General features: G+C 40.2%; 1 protein-coding gene and 1 pseudogene across 5 annotated transcripts in view; both read right to left on the bottom strand.

The window, feature by feature from the left end:
- Positions 1-6,466, bottom strand: part of SCAMP1 (secretory carrier membrane protein 1) — a 94,748-nt gene extending 88,282 nt beyond the window's left edge. For 2 of the 4 annotated variants that reach the window (XM_084881338.1, XM_084881337.1), the window contains exon 1: positions 6,254-6,466. In XM_084881338.1, the coding sequence (XP_084737464.1) occupies positions 6,254-6,310 (57 nt within the window). In that variant the 5' untranslated portion in view covers positions 6,311-6,466. The remainder of the gene's footprint in view (positions 1-6,253) is intronic. The other 2 variants (XM_084881339.1, XM_084881340.1) reach the window with 2 other exon arrangements.
- Positions 6,467-22,488: 16,022 nt separating this feature from the next.
- LOC311621834 (mitochondrial import receptor subunit TOM22 homolog) lies at positions 22,489-23,462 on the bottom strand (annotated as a pseudogene). Its single transcript has 2 exons — positions 23,296-23,462; positions 22,489-22,732 (listed from the first exon to the last, which is right to left on the bottom strand). The product of its transcript is annotated as a mitochondrial import receptor subunit TOM22 homolog (transcript).
- Between the last annotated feature and the right edge of the window lie 3,767 nt (positions 23,463-27,229).

Raw genomic sequence — 27,229 nt, 5'->3', positions numbered from 1 at the left:
TCTAGAAGAGTCAAAAGGAACATGAACTTCACCAAATTAATAAACTAAGAATAATATGGTTATATATAATTAAATACAATTCCTTGAATTACTATTAATACTACTTTTTTTTTTTATCAGATTAAAGCCATCATTCATGGAGTACTTATTACATGCTAAATGTATACGTTCATCTAATCCTATTAACAATCCCAAAGAGCCAAAACCGGTTTGGCTCAATGGATAGAGCGTTGGCTTGGGGACTGAAAGGTCCCAGGTTCGATTCCGGTCAAGGACATGTACCTTGGTTGCGGGCATATCCCCAGTAGGGGGTGTGCAAGATGCAGCTGATCAATGACTTTCTCATTGATGTTTCTAACTCTCTATCTCTCTCCCTTCCTCTCTGTACAAAATCAATTATATTTTAAAAAAAAATAAAAAATAAAAAATCCCAAAGAGAAGGTAATGATAATATTATCCTATTTTACAGAATAGTAACCTAAGATATAGAGTGGCTAAGTAACTTTCCAACGTCTCATGGTTGGTTATTGACAAAGCCAAGATTAAATGCACCAAATACAAAACAAGAATTCTGGTGTGGAAAATGCAATCAAATAGAGTGCCATCGGCAGTGCACTTGGAATCAGGAGATCTAAGTTTTTTGTTTTTTTTTAATATATTTTATTGATATTTTACAGAGAGGAAGAGAGAGGGATAGAGAAAAACATCGATGAGAGAGAATCATCGATCAGCTGCCTCTTGCACACTCCCTATTGGGGATGCGCCCGCAACCAAGGTACATGCCCTTGACTGGAATTGAACTCAGGACCTTTCAGTCCTCAGGCCGATGCTCTATCCACTGAGCCAAACCAGTTTTGGCAGGAGATCTAAGTTCTAATGCCAATTCTGCACTACCTATACCTGGATATAACACAATGAGCACACACTGGCTGGCGTGACTCAGTGGTTGAAGCATTGGTCTGTGCAATAAAGGGTCTCAGGTTCAATTCCAGTGAAGGGCACCTACCTGGGTTGCACCCCGAAACCAGTAAGGGCCAATGCTTGCAGAAACCAATCAATGTGTCTCTCTCACATTGATGTCTCTTTCTCTTTCTCCCTCCCCCTCTCCCCCACCTTGTCCGTCAATGGGAAAAATATCCTCGGGTGAGGATTTAAAACAAACAAACAAACAAAAACACAATGAGCAAGTTGCAAGTTAGCAAGAGAAATAAAAAGGGTCTTACTTCATAAGTAATACATAAATTTATTACTATAAATATATAAATGTCACTATATTGTATAAATGAAACTAATATAAAATTGTATGTCAACTTTAACTGAAAAATCAAAATTAAGAAATAAAAAAAAAGAGTGTGAAAAAAAAAGTTCTTAATCAAGAAGAAATTAGAATCATTGTAAATTGTAAAATAGCATGTATCTGGGCTTTTTTTCATTCATAGAATAAGCTCTAACTATTGATAAATACATTTTAAGATTTTCCTTTCCCAACTTTGAGATTTTTATTCTATTTTAAGAAATTACATTAATTGTTATTTTTAAATGATTTTACAGCTCTTTGGCCCCTTGAGTGTGGCTCTTCCATGAAATACCACGGCCTGGGAAAGTCTATTTTGAAGAAGTGGCATTAGAAGAAGTTTAAGTTTTAAAAATTTGGCTCTCAAAAGAAATTTCAATCGTTGTACTGTTGATATTTGACTCTGTTGACTAATGAGTTTGCTGACCATTGTTCTAACATAATCAATTAGCCCATTAATACCATACACTAAAGCATATTAGAAGACATGAAAATTTTCTGACCACTTACAGTTCCCTCATTTGAACAAGTTACACTCATTCTGACTTGTACTCATACACTCCTGCACTGACTTATAAGATTCTATATTACTGATCTCTCCTCTGGTTATTAAACTCTCTCATTTTATTTCACCTTCCAAGCATGTTTGCTGCCATGTTAGGCTAATATCCTTAAAAACAGAAATGTTTCTTTAATAGTTATTGAAAGAATGGATAACTGAAAAGAATAAAGAACATTCAGTAATTATTCAATAAATTCATTGACTATACAGAAAACATTTTTCCTCTCTAGCTTTAAAACTATATTTTACTCAAGATTGGATTATCAAAAGCAACCATATAACAATCTTTTTTTTTATTTTCAGATTACTACACATTTCCAGTTATTCCAAGTTTCTTAATGCACAATGAAAATTAATCAAAGGCCATAAACTCATTAACTGAACCTACCACAACTGCTAAAATAAAGCAGTCAATCAAAAAAATGAACTGAATTCAGCAAAGAACTTTACAACAGCTAATAAAATCAAGTAAACCACTGTAGTCACATTATCTAAAGACATTATCCTCAGAAATTATTTTCATGACATGGCTCAAATAAAGATGTGACAAAAAGTGTTCCTAACATAAAAGTGAAGCAAAGGAAATACTTAAAAGCTCTGAAAAAGCAATGTAAATCAAGTAGCTTTTAATCGAAAAGAAATTAGGTAGTTGCCAAATATGAAATACATCATATATTTTGAAAATATGAACTTTTTTATAATATTGAAAATATTAACATATTTGAAAAGATGATTATAAAGTAATACAAAGATGGATCTAGAAACTTTTTATATTTAGGTAGAGAGGACCAGAAATGCTATTTCAAAAACCACATTTACATAGAAGGCAAAAAATGAAGGAAGAAGGAAATATGCTATCGATGTCAAGTTTGACTATGAAAGAGGAAGGGCAGCTGGAAACAAATGTAAAGATAAAGGGTCAGATACACTGTGCTGTGACTGTCAATAAAAACGGGGAAAGACCATAAACAGGAACATGTGTGCAAGCAGGTCTTCTTTAGGGCTAAATTATCCATCCCTTGAAATATTTTATGAGCCTGAATAAAAATTATCCTCTGGGTGCATCCACTTAAAAGAACAAAAAGTTAATGATTCTGTGCCACAATCAATGAGTATTTAAAACTATTTTGTGGGTTAGATTTAGTACAAAAATCTTATGTGTGGCAGAAGAGAAAGTGTCATGGCAACACTAGATGTCACAAAAGAGCATTTTGGGCTAAGAAGACAATGTCCTGCAATAGCAAGAACACCAGCTATATGAGGTAGGGGTAGGTGGAGTAAGGTATCCTACCTAATAAAAGAGTAATAAGCAAATTAACCATCACTCCGCTCCACAAGCCACAGCCACCAGCCAATCAGAGAGAGTATGCAAATAAACCTAATCAAGATGGCTATAGCCACAGAGAGCAGGAGGGAGGCGTTTCCCCTGCATCAGAAGAAGCCAAGCTTTCCGCCTGCCCTTGTTAGCCTAGGCCTCCACTCAAGGCTACAAAGTTTCAATTATAGAAGGTAAACAAATCCAAACAGAAATGGCTGCTGCCACTGAACGAGGCTACAGAGTTTCAATTGTAGAAAGTAAATATATGCCAGATACCAGGGCCTCTGCTTGGGTCGCCAGGGGGCGTGGCCAGCCTGCAGACCACCACAGGCCCCTTAGCCAGACCGCCCCATGCCCCAAGGGAACCCCAACCCGGATCAGGGACCAGCTGGCGCTCACCCATACACCAGGCCTCTATCCTATCTAATAAAAGAGTAATATGCAAATTGACCATCACTCCAATACACAATATGGCTGCCCCATGTGGCCAAAGATCCTGCCCTTATGTGGACACAAGATGGCCAGCAGGGGAGGGCAGTTGGGAGGTACCAGACCTGCAAGAGAGGGCAGATGAGAGGGACCAGACCTGCAAGGGAGGGCAGTTGAGAGGGACCAGACCTGCAAGGGAGGGCAGTTGAAAGCGATCAACCCTGCAGGGGAGGGCAGTTAGGGGTGACCAGGCCGGCAGAGGAGGGAAGTTGGGGGCAAACGGGCTGGCAGGGGAGCAATTAGATATCAATCAGGCTGGCATGGGAGTGGTTAGGGGGTGATGAGGCTGGCAGGCAGAAGTGGTTAGGGGCAATCAGGAAGGCAGGCAGGTGAGCAGTTGGGAGCCAGCAGTCCTGGATTGTGAGAGAGATGTCTGACTGCTGGTTTAGGCCTGATCCCACCAGGATGGTGTTCAAATGGCAGTCGGACATCCCTCGAGGAGTCCCAGATTGGAGAGGGTGCAGGCTGGGCTGAGGGACAATCCCCTCCCTCCACCCGCCCCAAGCATGAATTTCGTGTACCAGGCCTCTAGTAGAGGGGATAAATGGTGATGGAAGAAGACTTGCCTTGAAGTGGTGAACACACAATACAGTGTACAGATGATGTGTTGCAGAATTGTGCACCTGAAACCTGTATAATTTTGTTAACCTCTGTCACCCCAAGAAATTCAATAAAAGAAAAATATTTTAAAAATAAGAGAACCAAATATATAAAATAAGCTATGAAATGGAATAACCAAATAGAATACTGATAGCCACGCTGTCAGACACTGAAAAACAGCGTTAATGAATTAAGTGAATTAGGAAAATCTAACAGGTTAGTATACCTTTAAAATAACACCCATTTGGCAAGTTATGAAAAAAATCTCTTTAGAATTTATATGGGCCAAGACCGGTTTGGCTCAGTGGATAGAGCGTCAGCCTGCGGAATAAAAGGTCCCGAGTTCGATTCCGGTCAAGGGCATGTACTTTGGTTGCGGGCACATCCCCAGTAGGGGGTGTGCAAGAGGCAGCTGATCGATGATTCTCTCTCATCGATGTTTCTAACTCTCTATCCCTCTTTCTTCCTTTCTGTGAAAAATCAATAAAATATATTTTTTAAAAGAATTTATATGGCAAAATAATCAGATTTTCCACGACATGGAATGATAGAACACTTCGTGAGAACAATCTCCTTAAAATGCACCATCATTTGTAAAAACCTGAAAGTCCCATGCTAGTTGTACAGAATTTTCTCAAGTGAAATCAGAGGCAAAGGATAGTGACTAGGTCTATTCTACATTAATACAGAGTGCGTCCAATTGTCATTTATACCCAGGATCATCTAGTTAACGTAATCCTCCATCAAATTATCAGGCTAAAAATCAAAATTGGGGTACTTTTTTTCTCTTCCAGATTCTTAATAGAAGATAAAACCAGGAGCAAAAAAAAAAAAAGAAGAAATGTAAACTCAACAAACCAAAGGTGGCAACTTGCATGACCACAAATTAAAGTTACTATTTTGTGAGACTACGAATTAAGGTTACTACTGCATGTAGCCAGGGGAAATGAAGCAACAACTTCAACCAACATTTGGAAACAACTTTCACGTCCTAAGCACCGGGGCTCATTAAACCTGGTGTGCTTTTCAAGAGCTACTTGTTTAGATACTGCACTCATTTAAGCGCAGATAATGAACTCCTTCTGTCTCCTTCCTCTCCCCGTTTCCGAGCCAAACCCTTCCAAGGCTGTGTGGTTGGTAAATAAAGGCAGTCAGCCTCCAAGAAGGAAAAGAAGCTCAAGTGGGAAATGGTATCCTGATCCAGCCCAGAGCTCCGGTGACGCACAAGGAGCTCGGAAAATGTCCCGTGGTTTTCCCTTCCTGAGAGCAGCCGGGTGGGAAGGTGATCGTCTATTTATTCTTTTACAGGTGTGTTCACTTTCAACTCTGACACCAGACTCTCCACCTCAGCCTACATGGAGAGAGGGGTGGCAGCAGCGCAACACAAGTATATCTGAGCGCAGCACAAGTTTAAGAAATAAAAAAAATACAAATAAATATACCACCTTTTTTTTTTTTTTTTTAATTGCAGCCTACTACTAGGTGCCCTCACCTCTTCTCCACACCTCAGCCATCATCACTCCAGGCAGAGCTCTGCGCCGCCACCCCGGGTCCCCATGACAACCCCACCGGAGGGCAAGCCTCCCTCCCTCCCCCTCCGCCGCCGCCGCCCGGGCCGGGCCGGGCCGCCCAGCTTGCCTGGCAGGTGACAGCTCCACCTGCCCGGTCCCCCCGCCCGCTGCCAGGAGGAGGGCCGGGCGCCCGCGGGCCCGCTCCCGGGGGGAGGGCAAGACGTGGGGAAGGGGGTCCGGACGCCGAGCTGAAGAGGTTCCGCTCCGACCCCCCAAGCCCCCAACCCCCACACCAGGGACGCGGGGGCCCGGGCGCGAACCCCAAAAGGACCCCCCACACCAGTCGAGGCGGCCGAGAGGAGCAGAGAGGGGCGGGCGCGGTGGGCGCGAAGGAACTTGTCCGTTTTCACAAACAATGACTCCCCGCCGCGGCGGCGGCGGCGGCGGCGGCGGCGGGAGAGGCCGGGGACGACGCTCACCTTGAAGGGGTTATTGAGGTCCGGGTCGGCGAACGGGTTACTGTCGAAATCCGACATCTCTCCCCCTCGCGCTCCGCGTCACCCACCGACCCAGGCGCAGAGAAAGAGACGAGGCGAGGACGCCGCCCCCCTGCGCGCTCACGTCGCCGCCGCCGCCGCCGCCGCCGCCGCGCAGATCCGGGTCCAGCCGCTGGGCCACCCAGCCGGCCGCGCACTGAGCATGCCCCGTGCCCCGCTCCGGCTGCGCCGCCGCTCCCGGCGCCGTCCCGTCCGTCCCTCCGGGAATCCCGCGCTCCGGGCTTTGGCTGCAACGGAATGGGGGCGGAGGGAGCCTGGAACCCGGACTCTGGAGCAGCTAAATCCGTCCCGCCTTCCTGGGGCCCCACTGAGATTCTGCATCTCGTCTTTTCTTTTCTTTTAATAACATGGGTATTTTATTTATTTTTATTTTAAAATGTGTTTATTGATTTCAGAGAGGAAGGGAGAGATAGAAACAGCCACGATGAACGAGAATCACTGATTGGCTGCCTCTTGCACGCCCCCAGCTGGGGCATCCAGCCGGCCACCCCTGCAGGTGCTCACACCCGGCTGTATCTGATCTTGAGCAGCAACTGGTCTGGGTGGACTTGATTGTGTTTGGCATTGATTTAAAACCGGTCACGTGTGATTTGGGGAAGAGGTGGTATTTTGTGGACAAAAAAAAAAAAGAGAGAGAGAGATTATGTCCGCTGTCACCTGGGCCCCAGGCTGGGAAGGGAGCCTGAGAAGGGGGGCTGCACACCTGGGAGCGCGTGGCTATGGAACCACACGTAGGTACAGCTGCTGACGGAGAGGCGCGGGGCAGGGAGGAGCTCTGCAGCAGCCTCCGAACCCGCGGTCCTGGAGGCCCAGCTGATGAAGTGTAGCTCGCCCAGCCTCCCGTCTTCCGGCCCCGCTAGGTGGCTGCCAAATCGGAGATCAGCCGCGGAGCTACTGATCCGGATTAGCTCCGCAGAGGTGTGGGTCCAGCCCCAGCTCCCATCCTCTGGAATCTGCAAAATGGCTCCTTCGGAAATGGGGGGGTGTGGGTGGGAAGGGGCGGGTGACACAAGTCGGAAGATCAAGTTAATAAGAGTGGACAAGAAGATGCCGTTTTGTTGACTTTCAAGTATTTGGGTACAAAATATACACCTCTGATTTTTCCTTATTCCCTCCCCAACACCAGAGATGAGATTACTGAAAAATGGGCTTGCGTAAGGAATTTATTTGAACGATTTGTTAAGGCTTACGCCTCAACTAAGGGTATCTCTTTTCCTCTACTTTCATCTTCCTTCTGCACTAACAGGAAAGCACTTAGCACATGCAGCTACAAAGAGCCAGAATTATCTTCACTTGGTAGGTGCGGAAGATTTGGAAGTCGCCTTGGCCTTTTGAAGGCTTGTGCTGTGCAGAGTCAGCTGGGGAACACTTTCTCCCTGCTGTGAAAACAAAAAATCGCATTTTTCTGTGATCTGTCTTTGGAGGGATCCAGGTTAGACTACATGACAAGCTGCTTCTGGGCAGCCGACTTAGGAGTGTCGACTAATAATTAACAACAGACAGGGATGATCTTGGCAGAGCTGCAAGATTCTAGATATGAAAAAGAGCAAACAATCTGTTGTGCTCACCATCTTATTAACTGCAGCCTCGTATCTGGTTAGTTCTTCAGTGCTCAAAACCCCAATTATATGTTAAAATCCTAATTAAGATATTACGTGGGCTACTCACTTCACCTCTGGGTCTGTAAAGGATTATCGAAGAAGTAAATGAAATAAGACACAGGAAAAATTCCCTCATGAATGTAGTGCCTAACAAGTAGCATTGGTGAATGTCTGCAAATGGCCAAGGGGCCCAGCTCCTTGTTCCCAGGTGCTTTTCCTCATCTCTCCTAGGCTTGAGCTAGCCCAGCTGATCTGCTTCTCTCACCACTTGGGCCCTCTCTCCCTCCATCTGTCCTCCAAATGACCCAAATAATCAGCAGCTATTTATTATGCATCTAATATGTTCCAAGACCATGAGGATAAGCTGAGCCTGCCTGTTGGAAATTGCAGGGTGGAAATTTCCAAATATGCTATTTACCGCTGGTGACATTAGCACCTAATGCAAAAATGTAGACTTCATTGTTCCAGAATCACTTGAAATACTTTTTAATGTGCACATCCCCACCTCTCCACGTCTCCTATCCCTAAGTTTCTGCTTTACGGGATCTAAAATAGAGGCCCTGAATCTGAATATTTTTTAAATGTCTTTATATACAAACGCATTGTTTTACATAAATGCATAAATAGGTTCATACATAGGGTGTTTTCACTTTTTTTTTTTTTAAGGTTTTTATCCTTTTTCTTCGGTTGTATCTTCCTTACATTAACAACCTGGTATGTTCCTTTTAATATTCTTATAATATTGTATATATAATTTATATAACATAACACTCACGTAATCATATACAATATATAATACATAATCATGCAGACATATACAGAGTTTTGGCATTGTCTTGAAAAAAAATGATAACAGATATATGGGTATTCCAAAAAATGTATACACACATTTTGAATAATTATAAAGGCAATGCTTATTAAAAATACATTTCATTTTCAAAATTGAACTATCAGCTATTAAAGTATGTATACATTTTTTTGGAACACCCTGTATATTTTTCTGCAACTTATTTTTTTCATTTAATGATATTTAGGGCAGAGTTTTCTGTGAGATGTATATTGGCAAAAAGACAGTCTAAGATTTTTTTACCCCAGTAAACCACATAAATATAATTATTTTTTTATTGGTATTATGACTATAGAGGTAAAAAGGGTTGGGAAGTATGGCCTAATGGAAATATTTCCAAATCAACAATTATTAATCAAATTCATTCTTTTTAACAATTGCAGAATCACCACAGGTGATTCTGATAGAGGTGCTGTTCTGACGACACTTTAAGAAAGAACACTGATATAAAGATATTAAGGTGTGTGCTCGGTTCATGGGTAAGCTTGTTATTTCATTAGCTCTCATGAAATGTAGAATTATAGGGCATAACAGCTGAAAGGAACCTTAGCATTTCTCATGATAGATGAACTGAGTTTGGACAGGTAAAGTAATTTGCTTCAGCCATAAAGAAAGTCAACAGACGAACTGAGAACAGAACTCAGACTTCTTGACTCACGATGCAGACATTAAATTTATAGATTTAGTTAAAAATATTTTATAAAGGGGAGCCGAAACCGGTTTGGCTCAATGGATGGAGCGTTGGTTTGGGGACTGAAGGGACCCGGGTTCGATTCTGGTCAAGGGCATGTACCTTGGTTGCAGGCATATCCCCAGTACGGGGTGTGCAAGAGGCAGCTGATCGATGATTCTCTCTCATCGATGTTTCTAACTCTCTATCCCTCTCTCTTCCTCTCTGTAAAAAATCAATAAAATATATTTTTAAAAAATAATAAAAAATAAAAATATTTTATAAAGGGGGAAGAGATGCTATGTGCAAGGTAGAAAGAAAGCACACAGGAGGCTTCATTTGTTGAAGTAGTCCATTTTCCAGGAGCTGCCTTCTAAATTTGATAGAATAATGAATGAAAAATCTAAACTAGTTTCTAGATTTAGCTCTACCATAAACAACCTGTGTGACCTTAATCATACCAATTCACCCTTCTGACCTGAGTTTCCACATCGTGAGTCAAGAAGTATTCACTGAACACCCACTAGGCAGTAAACAATATTTTATTTGTTGAAGATAAATTAGGGTACTAGATATAAGAGTAAGGTCCATTCCCAAGAAATTTCCTGAAAGGTCTAGGTCTCTAGGACATGACTAAATGATATCTCTGGTCCTTTGGACAACTCTACCGTTCTATTTATCTGTGGCAATGGCTCACCCCTCCCTAACTCTGCCCTGCCCCCTCAGGGCATGCCTCACACTGTTCTCATGATGCTTCTCTCTGACAAATTTGATTTGTGAATCTGTGGTCAGGGGCCTGTAGTCTGAATTTCATGTTTTCTATACTGGCTAGCATATAGCTAGTAAATGTTAAGAAAACATCTAGTTAGAAGTGTACAATTCTTACCTAAAAAGGTTCATTGGATTCTGGATACATTAATGACTTAGAACTGAAATCTATCATGTCACTCAGTGGACCCAGTTTCCAGATTTGCTGCTGTGACTACTGTTACTGATACCCACAGACACCCTAACAGGAGCATATGTGGCTCTCTATTCTGCCACTAGCTACACTTCTAGGGGGTGGCAGAGGAGAGAAGGCACTGTGTGGTAGGCCAAATAATGGTACCCAAAAAAAATGTTCACACCCTAATCCTGGAAACTTCAAACAAGTTACTTTACTTGACAAAGGGGATTTTGCAGATGTGATTAAGGTTGAGGATTTTTAGAGGAGGAAAATATCCTGGACTACCAAGGTGGGCTCAATGGAATCAGATGAATCCTTCATAGTGCTGGCTTCTAAGATGGAGGAAGGGGTTCATGAGCCAAGGCATTTGAGTGGTTTCAAAAAGCTGGGAACAGCCCTTAGCTGACAGCCAGCAAGGAAATGGAGATACCATGAGGAACCAAATTCTGCTAACAACCTAAATGAACAAGGAAATGATTCTTCCCGAGAGCCTCCAAAAGGGAACCTGGCCCTGCTGACACCTTTATTTTAGCCTATTGAGATCCATGCTGGACTTCCAACTTACAGAACTGTAAGGTAGTCACACCACCACCCACTATACAGCTAACTGCCTTCCACGCTCACCACCTAAGCTAACTCCAGCCCAACCAATTGTATCTAAAGTAATTACCCTTTCTCATATGATTATATGCTATTCAAAAGGCTGAATGGTCTGGGTATCCTTCAGATAATTACATCACATTGTTGTTCTCTTATGATTCGTGGGATAAAAGTATTCTGTAGTTCAGGACACAATAAGCATAACAAAAATAAATGTATATTTTGAGTCTCATTGTAACTAAGACTGTACATGCACACAGAGTCCCTTCTACCAAGAATGTCCTTCTCCCTCTCATTTTCCACTTATCAAAGTTCAATCAACCTTCATGGCCAATTTCAAATACTGTCCTGAATAGAGCGATAACTTGCTATTCCTAATCCAAATTTATCTCTCCTTTCCCATAGTATCTAAAACAGTTTGAATCTTTGTTATAGAATTCATGATATACCATATCCTAGGGGTGTAAATTATTAGTACATGCCCAGCATATATGGTATTTCACCATATATTTGGAGTGAATGAATGTATCTATCTCTCTTCTGAAGACAGAGAGACATTTTTCTTTATATTATTCACAGAGCTTAAAAACAGCATTCTGCTCAAAGAAGGTTCTCAAGAAACAATTGTCTTTACTGTTACTTTGCCTATGAAAGGGGCTGCCCAGCTGGCATGGCTCAGTGGTTGAGTATCAGCCTATGGACCAGGAGGTTACGGTGATGATTCCCAGTCAGGTCACATGCCCAGGCTGCAGGCTCAATCTCCAATGTGGGGCTTGCAGGAGGCAGCTGATCAATGATTCTCTCTCATCATTGATGTTTCTATATCTCTTTTCTAATCCCTTCCCCTCTGAAATCAATAAAAATATACTTAAAAGGGATTGCCACATAACATCTTTGGCCAGAGTGAGCCCAAATATAAGATTAAGAGCAAGCAATTTATTAGTCAATATGAACAGAATTGTGCAGCTGCTATGATAAAATTTTCTGGACTGAAATTCTGAAGTCTAAACGTTAACTTCATAGAAAGACCATGGACGAATTTCAAATGGCATGGGCCAGTGTGATGCAAGAACTAACTGCAGAGCTCATTTTGTTTCCTAGGAGAGTCTGCACAAAAATGTTATGGTTCATGTATTATTTGCATGGATTAAATCCTATCTATTCAATTATAAATTCTATATTGTTTACTAATGTTACCTTATTAATATTTCCCCAATATATAGCAGTTATTTCATATTTTAGCTATGAAATAGTTCATCATATAAATGTGTCATAATTTCTTAACCACTATGTTTTCATTTAATGTGTTATCTTTATTTTTTTATATGTATTTTATTGATTTTTACAGAGAGGAAGGGAGAGGGATAGAGAGTTAGAAACATTGATGAGAGAGAAACATCGATGAGCTGCCTCCTGCACATCCCTACTGGGGATGTACCTATAACCAAGGTACATGTCCTTGACCAGAATCAAATCTGGGACCCTTCAGTCTGCAGGCTGACGCTCTATCCACTGAGCCAAACCAGTTAGGGTTAATGTGTTACCTTTAAACGTAACATTGAACATGGCAATAAACAAGTTTGCACATACAAAAAAAAAAAAAAAAAGGAATGATGTTATGGTGAAGTTATCCTTATTTTGCAAGACAGAAATATATTATTGTGTATATACACTGAGTGGCCAGATTATTATGATCTCTGAAGGCAGATATATATATATCTTCATACATATATATATATATATGTATGTGTGTGTGTGTATATATATATATATATATATATATATATATATATATATATGCCTATATATTGAGGCATTTATCAGTGATCATATTTTAAATGCTATTAAAAAAATTAGAAAAAGTAAAGTAGTATTATAGCAAAATATATTATGTAGTATATAACATACTATATTATCTGTACATTATACTACAATTATACATAAATAGTAAATATGAATATAATAATATATAATATACTAGAGGCCCGATGCATAAATTTGTGCACCAGTGGGGTCACTCTGTCTGGCCTGCAGGATTGGGCCAAAAAAAGCGCTGACATTCCTCAAGGGATCCCGGATTGCAAGAGAGTGCAGGCCAAGCCAAGGGACCTCACCAGTGCACGACTGGGGCCCGGGAGAGACGTGGAAGGTTGGTTGGCTAGGGAAGAACCATGGGAGGGCTCCAGGATGTGTCTAGCCCAGTGTTTCCCAAACTTCTCTCATGATGAGAATCACCTGGTGGAGTTGTTAAAACACAGATTCCTGAATCCCAACTAAGAAGTGCTAAACTAGAATTTTTGGGAACATATAGGTAAAATTGTATACTTAACTAGTGCTCTAAGACAGATTTTATATACAGAGCACTAAGTTAGATATGCAATTTTACCTATATGTTCTCAAAAATTCTAGTTTAGCACTTCTTAGTTGGGATTCAGGAATCTGTGTTTTAACAACTCCACCAGGTGATTCTCATCATGAGAGAAGTTTGGGAAACACTGGACTCTAGCCCATCTCACTCAGTCCCAATTGGCTAGACCCAGCAGCAAACTAACCTATCAATGGAGCATCTGCCCCCAGCTGGTCAGTTCACATAATAGCAAGTGGTTGAACAGCCTTAGCATATCATTATCATATTACGATTTGATTGCTTGAATGACCAACTGGTCAACTGGACACAGCATATTAGGCTTTTTTCATATAGGTTAGCAATATATAAATGTAGTAAAATAAATATTACAGACTTGTGACTACATTGGATCATTTGTGTAAAGAGACAAAAGGCAGACTATTATTTTTATCTAGGTATAATTCCAGAAAACCGATTTTGTTTCATGAGCCATAAATTATGTAATCATACTTGATATTACCTAATGTCTATTCAATTTTCACAAAAGTCTTCAAAAGAAAAACAGTTTATAATTTTTAAATTGCAAATTGTGTATAAATCTTTAGGGGACTATTGTAAGAAAGGAAATAATCACAGAAATCTAACCCATTTCTGATCTTCCCAAAGAAGTACCCCAAACCTGATTATCAGGTCTTTTAAAAAAGAAAGGTTACTTTCAGATGCTTCATCTTTACTTTAATGCTGAGGATTTTTAAAAAAAAAGAAACCAGATTTATTTAGAGCAGCTATTCTCTTCCTTACCTTCAGGAGGAGAGGGTAGAGACAGCTAAACTACCTTGAATGTCTGGCATTGTCAGGTATTGTGATGCTGGAGGCTCAGCACCCATTTTCTTATATGACATACCTTTGAAGATAAATATTATTATCTCTCTTTTACAAATGAGAAAATGGGAACTCAGAGAGGTGAAATGAATCTGAAAGTTATTTTAAGAATTATTATGACCAATACACACCTCATATCTGGAGTTTTGTACTGTTTGTCATCACATTCTATATTAGATTTTATTATATTGTCCCAGGAGAGAATTTCATGTTGTTGTTCAACAACAATGAGAGAAGTGCCGTAATCTTGGTGGTTAAGTATGCCATTAGAACCCAATGTCGACTACCAGCTGACTGGGGAGAAACAGCCAGAAGGATGTGGATAACTATGTCCATAGTCGCTGGGTCTGAGAGCTGGAGCTCTTGCCCATCTGTATTGCATAACCTCCTCCATTGCATAACCTGACTAGTCTGTGGGACAGCTGCCGCAGTTGATTTCCCCCATTTGTGACCTCCGGAACGTTGATAGTTGTGCCTGTCTCTTGGTATAGTTTAAGGCTCTGGAGCTGAGGGAGGACATTGTTCCTCCCATTAACACTAGTATGGACCTTCTCAAACCTCATACTTTCCAGAGATCTTAGCCAAAGATCTAGGTTCTGGTGAATGGGTTTCTCTAGAGAGGTTCTCATGATTTTAGTGTTTTACAATGCTTTGATGAATCACAGCTTTCCCTTTTGGCATTCTTTAAATGTTCACAGCCCCTCTATCTTGGAATCTGGCACACATTGCTCTGGAAGCTTGCTTACAAGGCAGTAGAAAGCCACCATATAGTGTTGCAAGCAAACTGTCCTTTCATCCCTGACCACAACCATTATCCTTGGACCAAGCCTGGGTTTCTGATATTCTCCTACCTCCAACCATCCTCCCTGTTCCAAGGAATGGTTTCAATGGTCAAAATAAAGACCTGTTCATATTATCGATATTTGTTCTTAAAACTGCTTAGTTCAAGGATTGGGCATTAGCTCCAAATTATTTCATCCTTGACTCCTCCCAAAAGCCCATCAAAACTCAGGCTTATGTAACTCACTCAAATAACAGGGAATATGCAAATTAGCCTTCATTATATCATCCAAGGACTACACATCCCATGTTGAACTCTAGTTAAAGAAATTGGAGAACCTTATCTTTCACCTATAAATTTCAAATTTCTTCCTTTCTTTGGCTCCTGCAATTGACTTATAAACTTCCCTGGCAACTCCAACCCAAGAAATTAGTTGTTTCATCCCCTATAGAACGAGAGAATTCTACTAATATCTTTATCATCTATAGAAATTATTATTTTGTATTAAATACAAAAATTGGGTTCTGTCGAAAGCAGGACCTTGAGTAAAAGTGACAAGGAAATTGGATACAAGTAGTATGTGTGGATGGTATTCCAAGGAAGCCAGAGTGAGGAAGAAGGAAAGCCAATAAAGGAGAAAGTATTAAGCAGTTCACAACTGTGGGTAATTGGGGCTCAAATTCCACTGGGGATTCTTTGAGGAACCATGTAAAAACATTCCTTATAATTGTCCTTTGACATGGCCCAAGGAATGTCATACCTCCTGACACATCTCTGTCCCCCCTCTAGATAATATATTATTCCTGTGGGGCTACATCACATCTTGATCATTTTCACATCCTTGATGGTCAGAGCATCTGACATAGGTGGAAGGTGAATGATTGCATAGATGGATGGACAAATGAATAGATTTACAGATGCATGGAGGGATAGATGGATAGATGGTTAGATTGATGGGGATAAAGCCAAAGAAATTTCTTTCACATCAAATTTGCACTCAACTAATGGCTTTTCTAATCTCTTTTTGTTACTTGCTTTATTAATAGAAGTTTTCACCATACATTCTGAATTTTTGCCATATAATTATACATTTTATTATAGTGCATAATAGCTGTAGTAAAGAGTTCTAAAATTCTTGCCAAAACCTGTTTGCTCAGTGGTAGAGCGTTGGTCTGTGGACTGAAAGGTCCCGGGTTCGATTCCGGTCAAGGGCATGTACCTTGGTTGTGGGCACATCCCCGGTAGGGGATGTGCGAGAGGCAGCTGGTTGATGTTACTCTCTCATCGACGTTTCTAGCTCTCTATCTCTCTCCCTTCCTCTCTGTACAAAATCAATAAAATATATATTTTTAAAAAAGAGTTCTAAAATTCTTTTAAAATATTTTTTAAATTGATTTCAGAGAGTAAGAGAGATGGGAAGCGAGATAGAAACATCAATGATGACAGAGAATCATTGAACGGCTGCCTCCTGCATGCCCCGCACTGGGCATCAAGCCCACAACCCAGGCATGTGCTCTGACTGGGAATTGAACCATGACCTCCTGGTTCATAGGTTGATGCTCAATCATTGAGCCATGCCAGCCAGGCCTAAAAAGATTTTTTAGAAAGAATAAAATTTCTGTAAAACAAATAAAATTAAAAAAAAACACAAAAAAACATTTGCCTTCCCTTTGCTGCTTTGTCACCCACTTTTTACCATACAGGGCAAGGAAACATCAATGATCATAAAATAAGAACAGAAAACAGCTACTTTGTCAAGCAATGTTCTGAAGAAATAAATCACATTTTCACAAGGGTATTATTAGACCAGTTTCCTGATTAAATTGTTGTCTGGTACACAAATGAATTTAATAAAAAGAAAATCAATGGAGATTTAGCAATGTGAGAATTTAAACATGTTAACACAATAAAATCAAGTCCAATAATTTCTAAATCAATGGAATCAGGATTCCAGAGCATTAGCTCAAGTTAAGAAGTTGAATATGGGCCTGGCCAGTGGCCATGGACAATGGAGCGGGGGGGGTGGGGGGGGAGGATTGGGGGGCGGTGAGGGCATATGTAGGGAGGTGTTTGGGATGGATTGGGGGAATGAGGACAATTATGTGATACCATAATCAATATAAGAAAAATGGGGGGGTGGGAGTTAAGAAGTTGAGGCCTCAGGTCTAACCATGTCAGGGTGGCCTGTAGACAGGCTTGCCAGAGAACAGCTTCAAGAGGACCAAGGAACATCCTGGAGGAGCAGTGGGAGATGCTGACAGCCAGCCTCTAACCCTGGGCCCTGAAGCCACTGAGGAATGGAAACTCTTTCTTTATCCTCTCATAGGCTGTGTGGTTGGTGCGGAAAGAGTTCAGGGGAAAAGGAGGGAATAGGAGAGCCCAGGCTTATTCTGTGGACATCTGCTGAGGTCTGAGAGGGAGGACAATTCTGGATGCAGTGTGAGATGCCTCCCTCGATTGCCTTCTGATCAAGCCCTCGGAAACTCATGCCAAATTTCTAGGGAGAGCTATTATCACTAGAAGCACAGCAAGGAACAGACAACAGACAGTTCTGCCTTGCATGAGGGGAAAAAATCCCTCACTTCAGAACCTAGAACCTTGCCAATATTGAGAGAGTGGACTGAGAGGTCAGGCTGCGCAACAGGGGGCAGTGTTATGCACTTCTAGGTGGAAGATGGAGGTCATGATAAAATGATCTTCAGAGAAAAGGGGACAGGGTGGAGGCATCCAGGACAACAGCTAGGAGACAGAGCTGGATTAAAAACACTCTGGGTGGCACAATTGTAAAGGGCATCCTCTAATCCTCTTACCCTGTGACTGCCCATTTCAAGCCAAACCACACTGACCAAGATAAGTTTCACTGATATTTCCTAGATGACATTAATTTTTGTTCTTCTGCATATTAAATGTTTCTGAAAACTCAATTGATTAAACATGCAAATGAGAGATAGTATTAAATATGTGTTAGTATTTGCTAAGATAAAGAAAATTATAAATAAACTTATTTGACTTGATTATGAAATTTAACTCATGTAAATACATATGCTTTTAGTAAGCAATTGATATTCATTAAACTCTAAATGATTAGAGGAAAGATTCTGGATTATCCCATCAGCTTGCATAAATTTATAAAAAGGATTTGGAATGATATTCTGATGTATTACTCCACCAAACAAAGAAACAAAAACACCACTTGAGAAAAATGTAGAAAACAAAAGTCAAATGGTTAAATTAACAATGCTAAATCCATGCAAGGATTATTATATAACAATTAAAATTGTTTTTTAATATGTGATAATTTGTAAGAACAAGTATAATAATAAATGGGAAAAGGTACATTACATAGAGTATAAAAGAGGAAAGGTACAACTTCATTTTTAATATCTAAAATTAGAAAAGAAGATACATGAAATAATAGACTATTTGTTTTCTTTTTCTACTTTAGTTTCAATTTCTTTAATGATCATTCATTACTGTAACAACCTACAAATAAGTTTAGGAGAAAGAATGTAGGTTAGTTTTTATTTTAATAACTAGAGGCCTGGTGCATGAAATTCATGGATGGGAGTGCTCAATCCAGCCTGCACTATCTCCAATCTAGGACATTCCTCTCACAATCCTGGACCATTGGCTCCTAATTGCTCACCTGCCTGGTCGCCCCTAACTATCCCCCACTGCCGGCCAGGTCACCCCCAACTGTCCCCTCCCTGCCAGCTTGGTCTCCTCCAACTGCTCCCCCACTGGCCTAGTCTCCGCTCAATGTCCCCCCACTCCTCTCGCTGGCCTAATTGCTCCCAACTGGCCCCCTGCCGACTTGGTCACCCCAAACTGCACCCCAGTCTGGTTGCTCCCAACTGCTCCCCCTGCCAGCCTGGTTGCCACTCACAACCTGCTTGTTCAGTTGTTTGGTTGTCTCTCATTAACCCTCCCCTACCAGCTTGGTAGTAGGCAGCCATCTTGTGAGGGTTAATTTGCATGTTACCTCTTTATTATATGGGGTATGCATAAAAAAGGCCAAATCTTCACAGGCCTTACAATTGGGAGGAAATTTTTTTGACTTTACAGATCTAGAAAAAAACTGCTTTAATCCAATAACCTGTGCCTTAGCATGTAAATCACTACTTTTTTTCTTCCATATGATCTGGAGCAGATTAAGTGAAAGATTGGAGAGCTGTGTGCATGGTGGTTATCTTGCTGAAAAGAGGCCCTTGGTAAAAGTTTACTGATGGAACAATAAGACTTTACTGCTGGATCTTTCCCAAAATTTAATCAACCTACTGAATGCACAAAAGCACAAAACAATGTTCAGAGGTTTAAATCCAACCCTAGCAAGGAGACTCCCTACATACCATCCTTTTGCTTATCAGTAACATTTGCCCATTAATGTCTTAGGACTAAACATTGATACTGGCATTAATTATATGTTAAATGTGTAATTAATTTACTTTTGATCAACAGGTATAAAGATGCTTCTGGAAGGTGAGCTATGTCATCATTAATAGGAGTGTCTTTGTTTAGGGTACTAGCTGGCCATACCAGAAAGAACAACCATGTGATTTAGGGTGGACACTTTGAGTCACATGGTATCAGTTGACGTGGAGACTGAGTTCAATCACGTGGGTATTCAATTAATCCATTATTCTTATTAAATGAAGCTCCAACAAAACTCTGACAGCAATTCATGGATATTGTCAAATACTGATGCTGGGACGGTGCTGGGTCATTCCTCATTGGGAGAAGACAATGGAAGCTTTGCCTTAGGAACCCTCCCAAGCTGTGTCTAATGTTTCCCTTCCTTTAGCTGATTTTAATGTGTATCATTTCCCTATAATAAATCAAATTGTAGGTATAATAACTTTCAGTGAGCTCTATGAACCCTTCTAGTGATCTACTAAATTCATTAGGTTTGGGTGGTTTATGAAATGTTCCAAACTTCCTGGTAGTATCAGAGTGATAGCAGTCTTGGAGAGTGTGCCCTCAAACTTTGCAGTTTGACCAACTCCAGTCATGTAGATAATATGGGTGTGATATAATAATTTGGTCCTCATCCATGTTTTGCCAATCCCTGTTCTAGCTCATTAAAATATCTGTACAGTGTAAGTGTACACATAATTTGTTGTGATGGATGTTAAATTCACAATTGTGTCCAAACAAGCTGTAGTATCTTACCAATCAAAATAGACACTTTAATTGTCAAAATTTGCAGAAATTTTATATATACACAGAATAACTGCAATGTATTTGTGAAAAAATTGATGCTGAAAATAAAAAGATACTTATTTTTTATGTGCACTTTCCTCTTAGCTGCCCATATTAAATTACATTTTTTAAAATGTTTGTGCCTTGCCTTACCCAGATTGGCTCAGTGGGTAGAGTGTTGGCCTGTGGATTATAGGGTCCTAGGTTCAATTCTAGTCAAGGGCACATACCTTGGCTGCAGGCTCCTCCCCAGCCAGGGCCCTTGTGGTGGTGGGGAGAAGAGCATGCAACAGGCAACTAATCTCTCACATCAATGTTCTCTCTCACATCAATGTTTCTCTCTGTGTGTGTCTCTCCTCTTCCCACTCTCTCTAAAAAGCAATGGCAAAATATCCTTGGGTGAGAATTGAAAATAATAATAAATAAATAAATAAATAAATAAACAAACAAACAAACAAATGCTTGTGCTTTTGAAGAACTACAGTACTTTGCAAATCAACCTAAGTTTCCCACCATGCTACAGAAGAAAGCATATGATCCCTTCAGCATGCGGTTAAGACTCCTAAGCAGCACTATAGGAACTATGACATGACAGCAACAAAAACCACAGGTTTTTCTCAAGAAACAGGAGAAATTTCTACCTTTGGCCCATAAACAAAGTGATGCCAAATAACACCTGTTTTAACATGTAAACATTTCTTTCCACGTCTTGATGGTCAACTTGTCCCTTCAATCTTTTCAAAGAGATTGAAGAGAGGAACTCTTATGGGAAGGAGGCTGCATTTGTTTTAAATCTGATTTTCATTTGGTATAAACTCAATTTTCTGTGTTTATCATATTCTTTTTGGAGATGGTAATAATCTCACTATTGTATAATTAACTATTAACCATGGGTAATTTATTTCTTCAATTGCATTTTCTATAGTAGTTTTAAAGTACCACAAGCTGTTACTATTTAATTGCCAAGTTAGCCTAGCTGGCATGAATGACTCTTTCTATGTGACTGACATCTACAACTAAAGTATCTACTGGCTTGATAGTCCCATCTATATAATATCAAAATATGGCCTATCCCCTAATCAATTTCCTCCCTTTGGAGGCGGGGAAGCTGTTCCACCTTGGCAATGGTGTCCACTTGCACTCAGCTTATTACCTTGCATGTGACTCTCTACTCAGCCAGAACGTCAATTTAATTTTCTGATAACTACCACCAAGCTGACTTCAGGGAAGAGTACAGAAGGAGGCAAAATTCATATTCCTACACTATAGTTTCAGCTGTAAACACATTCCTAATTCCCCACATGAAGAACATTGGACTGTAGCACTTAAAAATTTACTGAAGGCTTAAAAAATATAAAAAGAGAATTATAACATACAAAAGAAAAAGACATAAAAAGGAAATTTAAGTGTTGGTCCTAGAGTCAGTCAGCCATTGCCTGCACTAAGGATCCTCTGCAGCCATTTCCCTCTTTAGTCCTCAGTATGTCACAAGCAGCCAATGTCATCTTGTCGCCTACTGTTATGTGTCTCTATCATGTCCTCCTTAACCAGAGTCTGGTCCTATTGTCACCAACCAAGAGAGAAAATGAAGCCCTTTCTTCCTTTATCCAAAAGCCACCTTTTTTTGTTTTTGTTTTTTAATCATTTTAAATATTTAATTACAAAAGTGAGCACTGACTTTTTTTTCCCCCCCTTCTGTTTTAGACACACACACACACAGGTCTACTGGCCAAAATGTGCAGAGGAAGTGAGCTCCTGCTCTGCCCTCCGCAGTGCCCATCCTGTGGTTAAAACAGCTGCTGGCCCTCCCTCTTTTCCAACATACATAGAAATCCACAGTGGCTACTTTCACACCACAGCTGTAGTGCATTCTGTATTTCTCTATAGTGTGCATATCAAAGCAAAACCGTCGTTCATGGTCAGGGGTACATCCTTCCCACTGGCGTCAGTTCCTACCCCACAAGCAGACACTGAGGAGACCTTCTAGTTCGGAGTAACTCAGTGAGAGCCGGGATGGCTGAGTTGGAGTGACCATCTGCCTGGATGCACTGGTGTCAAGAGTGAGGAGAGAAGTTAGTCGGGAAAGCTTGCAGGGCACAGTTGTAAGTTGGGAGTCTCTCCATGAGACAATGAAGGGGAAATTTTCCCAACCAGGTTTTTGTTTTTTGTTTTTTGTTTTTTTTAGTGCCAAAAAAAAAAAGAAAAAGAAAAAGAAAATCAGTTCCAACAGTATTAAATTTTCAAACTTCTCCCACCAAGACAGGCCAAATAGAGCAGTAACAATCTAGATCTTTCCAGGAAGTGAAGGTAGAGCCCCTGGCATTCCTCCTGACAGCCTTGTGTTAGGCCAGAGGAGAACCTGCGGCTGCTGCAATGGCTGCTGTTGCTCCATTTGCAGCTTCTCAGTGTCAAAGACAACAGGAAGAACCAGGAGCATGAAGGAAGCTGTCCCGATCCACAAGGCTGCCCTGGAAAACCTGTACATTTCTTTGAGCCACAAAGAGGGACAGGTCAACAGTGGCTCCAACAGAAACCATGCAGGCAGATGGGAGTGGCAAGAAATATTCAAAGTGATGACTAAAAAGAACCTACAACCAAGATTATTTTACCCAGCAAGGCTATTACTCTGAATTGAAGGGCAGATAAAAAGCTTCACAGATAAGAAAAAGCTAAAGGAGTTCATCACCACCAAACCAGTATATAAAGGGTATTCTTTAAGAAGAGGAAGAAGAAGAAAAAGGTAAATATAAAAATTATGAACAACAAATACATATTTATCAATAAGTGAATCTAAAAATCAAGTGAATAAAAATATCTGATGAACAGAGTAAACTGGTGAATATAATATAATCAGGGGCATAGAAAGGGAGTGGACTGACAATTTTCGGGGAGAAAGGGGTGAGGGGGGTACGGGAAGAGACTGAACAAAAATCGTACACCTATGGATGAGGACGGGGGGTGGAGGAGAATAAGGGCAGAGGGTGGGGTGGGAACCGGTGGAGGGGATCTATGGGGGGCAAAAAGATGAAAAATTGTAATAATCTGAACAATAAAGATTTATTAAATTAAAAAAAAAAAAAGTGGCTTCGACTGCGGACTGGATCCTCTCCGGAAGCTTCTCCATCAGACCCGAGTCTCTCGGAGAGGGTCCTCATCATCTCCCAGCTCCTCCTCAGTCTTCTCCGCATGGCCTTTCAGGAGCAATTCATCTGGGGGCAGGGGAACACCTGGACCAGGGGCAGCAACAATGGCAGGCATGGCTGTAGGGGGGGCCACCTTTATTCTTTCTCAGAAAATTGATGGTGTGGCTACCATTTTCTTCAGAAGAGATTTCCCAATCCACACCCTCAGGGATCCTTTGTCCCCCTAAGCTATGAAAAGTGACAAGTACACGTAGTTGACAGAACGGTTCCCAACATCTGGCTTACCCATTTACAAGTAGCATCACACGTGAGGCATTAATGATCCACCACTTGTTGGGCTGTAACAATCCAGTGCAGTTTCATTTCACCATCTTTCTTTCATGCAGGAAGGAAGAAATTACAATAGACCTGTGTGTCCCCTCAGGTATGGTCCTCGTCTCATGATTTCCTGTGAGACAATAACTGAATAAAAAGAACATTTTTTTTTTTCAAATTAGTACAAAGATGTTTCCTCCTAACTCTGTAGTAGCCTCATTCTAGAAAGACATAGAATTTAGATTGCTAAACAAAATTTAATATCTCAATTAGAAACATCTGCATTTTGTTTGGTGTGTCCATAAGAGCAATGGCCAGGTACTTGTTTGTAACAAAATTATTTTAGAAGTTCATCAAAGGAGCCACACCCAGAACAAAGGGAAGGGAGAACCCAGGCTTAAGGACAAATCCCAGGATCCAAGAAACAGCTCACCACTGTCCTAACTGGTTTTCCAGTTTCACCAGTTTCCCTGAGGCACCCATTACACTGGTGTGTGATTATAGTCCAGCTGGTTGAAATCTCTATTGATTTAGTTATCCAGAAGGTCAGTTAGTTCTTACAGAGTCCAACGTCCAGTGAGAAACATGTTTATGTTTTTCTATTTCAAACAGAACTTCTTTCCTGACAATGTTTACTTTATTTGCTGCAGAAATGTTTATAAATATACCTCCTCCTAGAGATATAGGTGAAAATGCAGGCACATTGATATTGTGTGGATATTTAAACAACTTGCGTGTGAATAAAACAAGAAATATTACCAAATAAAAACTATTGAATATTAAGAGAGAAATTATAGTAGTATATAGCCTATGTAAGGCCTTAGATGTGGCCTGGTTTGTCTATGAACTACCTGCTTTGACCAAAATATGTCTATTTCATAATCTTCATAAAAAAAATCTTAGCCCAGCTTGCATGGCTCAGTGGCTGAGCATTGACTTATGAACTAGGAGGTTTATGGTTCGATTCCTGGTTGGGGCACATGCCCAGGTTGCGGGCTCAATCCCCAATGTGGGGCATACAGGAGGCAGCAGATCAATGATTGTCTCTCATTATTGATGTTTCTCTCTCTCTGCCTCTCCCCTATTCTCTGGAATCAATACAAATATCTATCTACCTATCTATAACCATCTTAAAGACCAACATCATAAAATATAACTTTAAAAAAAACGTTATTTTGGGATTTATACATTGTTTTTCTTTTACTAATTCACTAATGTGTCCAATTTTTATGAATTATATTTCTTTAAGTTTATTTTGAAATTATGCTCCTAGATTTTTAGGTAAATGCTTAGTTATTAACTTAAAATTGTTGACAATGATAAAATTATTTACATCTATGAGTTGTCCTCTAAACATAAGAACCACTCCCATGTGTTTTAAGTGTGGTATTATCATTATTATTAATGTCCAAATTATCAGTTATTTCCATTTTAATTTTATTTTTTGGACCCAATAGTTATTTAGGAGGGTGTTTTTAAGTTTCAAAGTCGTTAGTTTTTTACTGCATTTTGTGATCTGAGTATGTAGCCAATACAAATTATACCCTTTGCACTATATAATATAATACTATTTCCTTTTCAGCTTAAAATATGACCAATTTTTTGTAAATATTTCATGGTAATATAAAAAAGTAATTGCTTATATGGTACATGTATATTAATGTTTTTAATAAAATGAAATTTATTAATCATGCAAAAGGGTTCAATAGAAGATTGAGCTGACAGAAGAACAAATCAGTGAGTTAAGAAAAATGAATCAGTCAATTGTGATCTTCCAGTCTGAGAAGCAGTTTACACCCAAATTCTTTGTTTGTGTTTCCCAAGTTCTGAAATTCTTGCTACTCTATACTTACCAAATCCCATCTATTCTGTCCTTGTAACGTAAGACCTTCACATTTTCAATGTTTAGCCAGTTTAGGGTCTTTACCATGGCCAAGTATAGGAAGAGAAAATCAGGACATGCAGCCTGTTCTGCAGGCTCTTTCTCATCTTCTGTTTCTTTTTAGTCCAGCAACTACCTTCTCCCCCTAGGACCTAAGTCATCTGCACTCTCTCAATTGCTCTTTGCAGATACAGGCAATAAATAAATAAATAAATAAAAAATAATAATAATAAAAAATAAAATAAAAATAATTAATTTATTTCTTCAACTGTTTTGCGAGTAAATTACAGTTTGACCCTTGGCTCAAGACTTTGCAAATATTTTAAGAGCATACAAATAGCTGCTCCAAACAGGTTTTCTGAGCCTTTCAGTAAACAACTAAGTTTGTAACCTGGACGAAGCAGTTAAACAAGTGTGTGTGTGTTTCCCATGAAATAGGGTTAGAAAACGCATGTAGTCATTGAATGGACATGTGACCCAAGCCTCTTGTCACATGTCACACATTTCTCTGGTATTGTTCCCTTTTGCTCTTTAGGTAAGCGCTTATCCACTCTTTATAATGATCTCGCTTTATAATGTTATACCTTCCTTTCCCAAAGCCTATTTATATAGTGCTAAATAAAGCTGTGGTAAGACACCACGTTTTCATTTGACTCTGATTCTACATAATAATTTCCCATTTGAAACAACAATTATTTTATCAAGAAGAAACAGCTGCAAACACAGCAATTCCTCTGAACTACCATTAGCACATGCTCCCGGCTGTCAAGCCAGATGTTTAGCTCTAAATACTGAGCTTTCTGTCTAAATGAGTAAGTAGGAGGCCTGGAGATGAGTAGAGACTGGCTGCGCTCCCCTGAGATGGGGGTACAGCCCCTATGCCAGGCTCTCTGATACTGGAAATACCTTCCCATCATTCTTTGCCTTTTCACCCTATTCTCCCTGGACTTCCTGTCACCACTTCCTTGTGAAGTTTTCAGAAGCCAGCTGTGTCTCCTGAGTTCTACTGTTTACATTCCTCATTCTAGATAAGCGCAGTGTTACAAAAAGTCATAGAGAGTCAAAATTATTAATGCATGAGTGCTCATAACTTCTTTCCCTCTCCCACAAGCAAAGTAAAAACTCTGTAGTTATTAATCTCTAGGCATTTTTCACGTACATTTCTCTGGGACCTTATTAGCGAGGTGGGGTAATTTTCATCTGAGTTCTGAAACCCCCTGACATTCCTGGACCGCTTCCCTCCTTTCAAGGAGGAAGTCAGGCTTGTTGATTGTGCTGAAAAGCCTTGATTGGGAGTTGACAGTTGGGGAGAGAGTTCTCAGGAGCAGCTGCTTCCATTAAAAATATTGAGAATGGCAGAGGTGTAGACATTGAGTTTTTCAGTGCATTAGCCATGCCTGCTAAAATTTACATGAGAATTATGATTATAAAATAGAAGGTAATGTTTTGAACTGGGGGGGAGGGGAATAAAGAGATGTGAAGGAGTATAAAGATGCTACTGTTTTCATTTTTTAGCAGAAAGTCATTAGTCATTAATTATATCCAATTAAAATGTGTGTGTGTGTGTGTGTGTGTGTGTGATTTAAAAAGGACAGTGAATATAGCCTTTTAACATGTTAGAGTATTTAGAGTCCTGTAGGAAATAATATATTTTATGGCAAAGAAATATGTATTTCCAGCCCTAC

Source organism: Pipistrellus hanaki (genome assembly GCF_964339955.1).
Source record: "Pipistrellus hanaki genome assembly, chromosome: 4".
Classification (NCBI taxonomy): Eukaryota; Metazoa; Chordata; class Mammalia; order Chiroptera; family Vespertilionidae; genus Pipistrellus; species Pipistrellus hanaki.
This window is presented reverse-complemented; position numbering and strand designations above follow the sequence as displayed.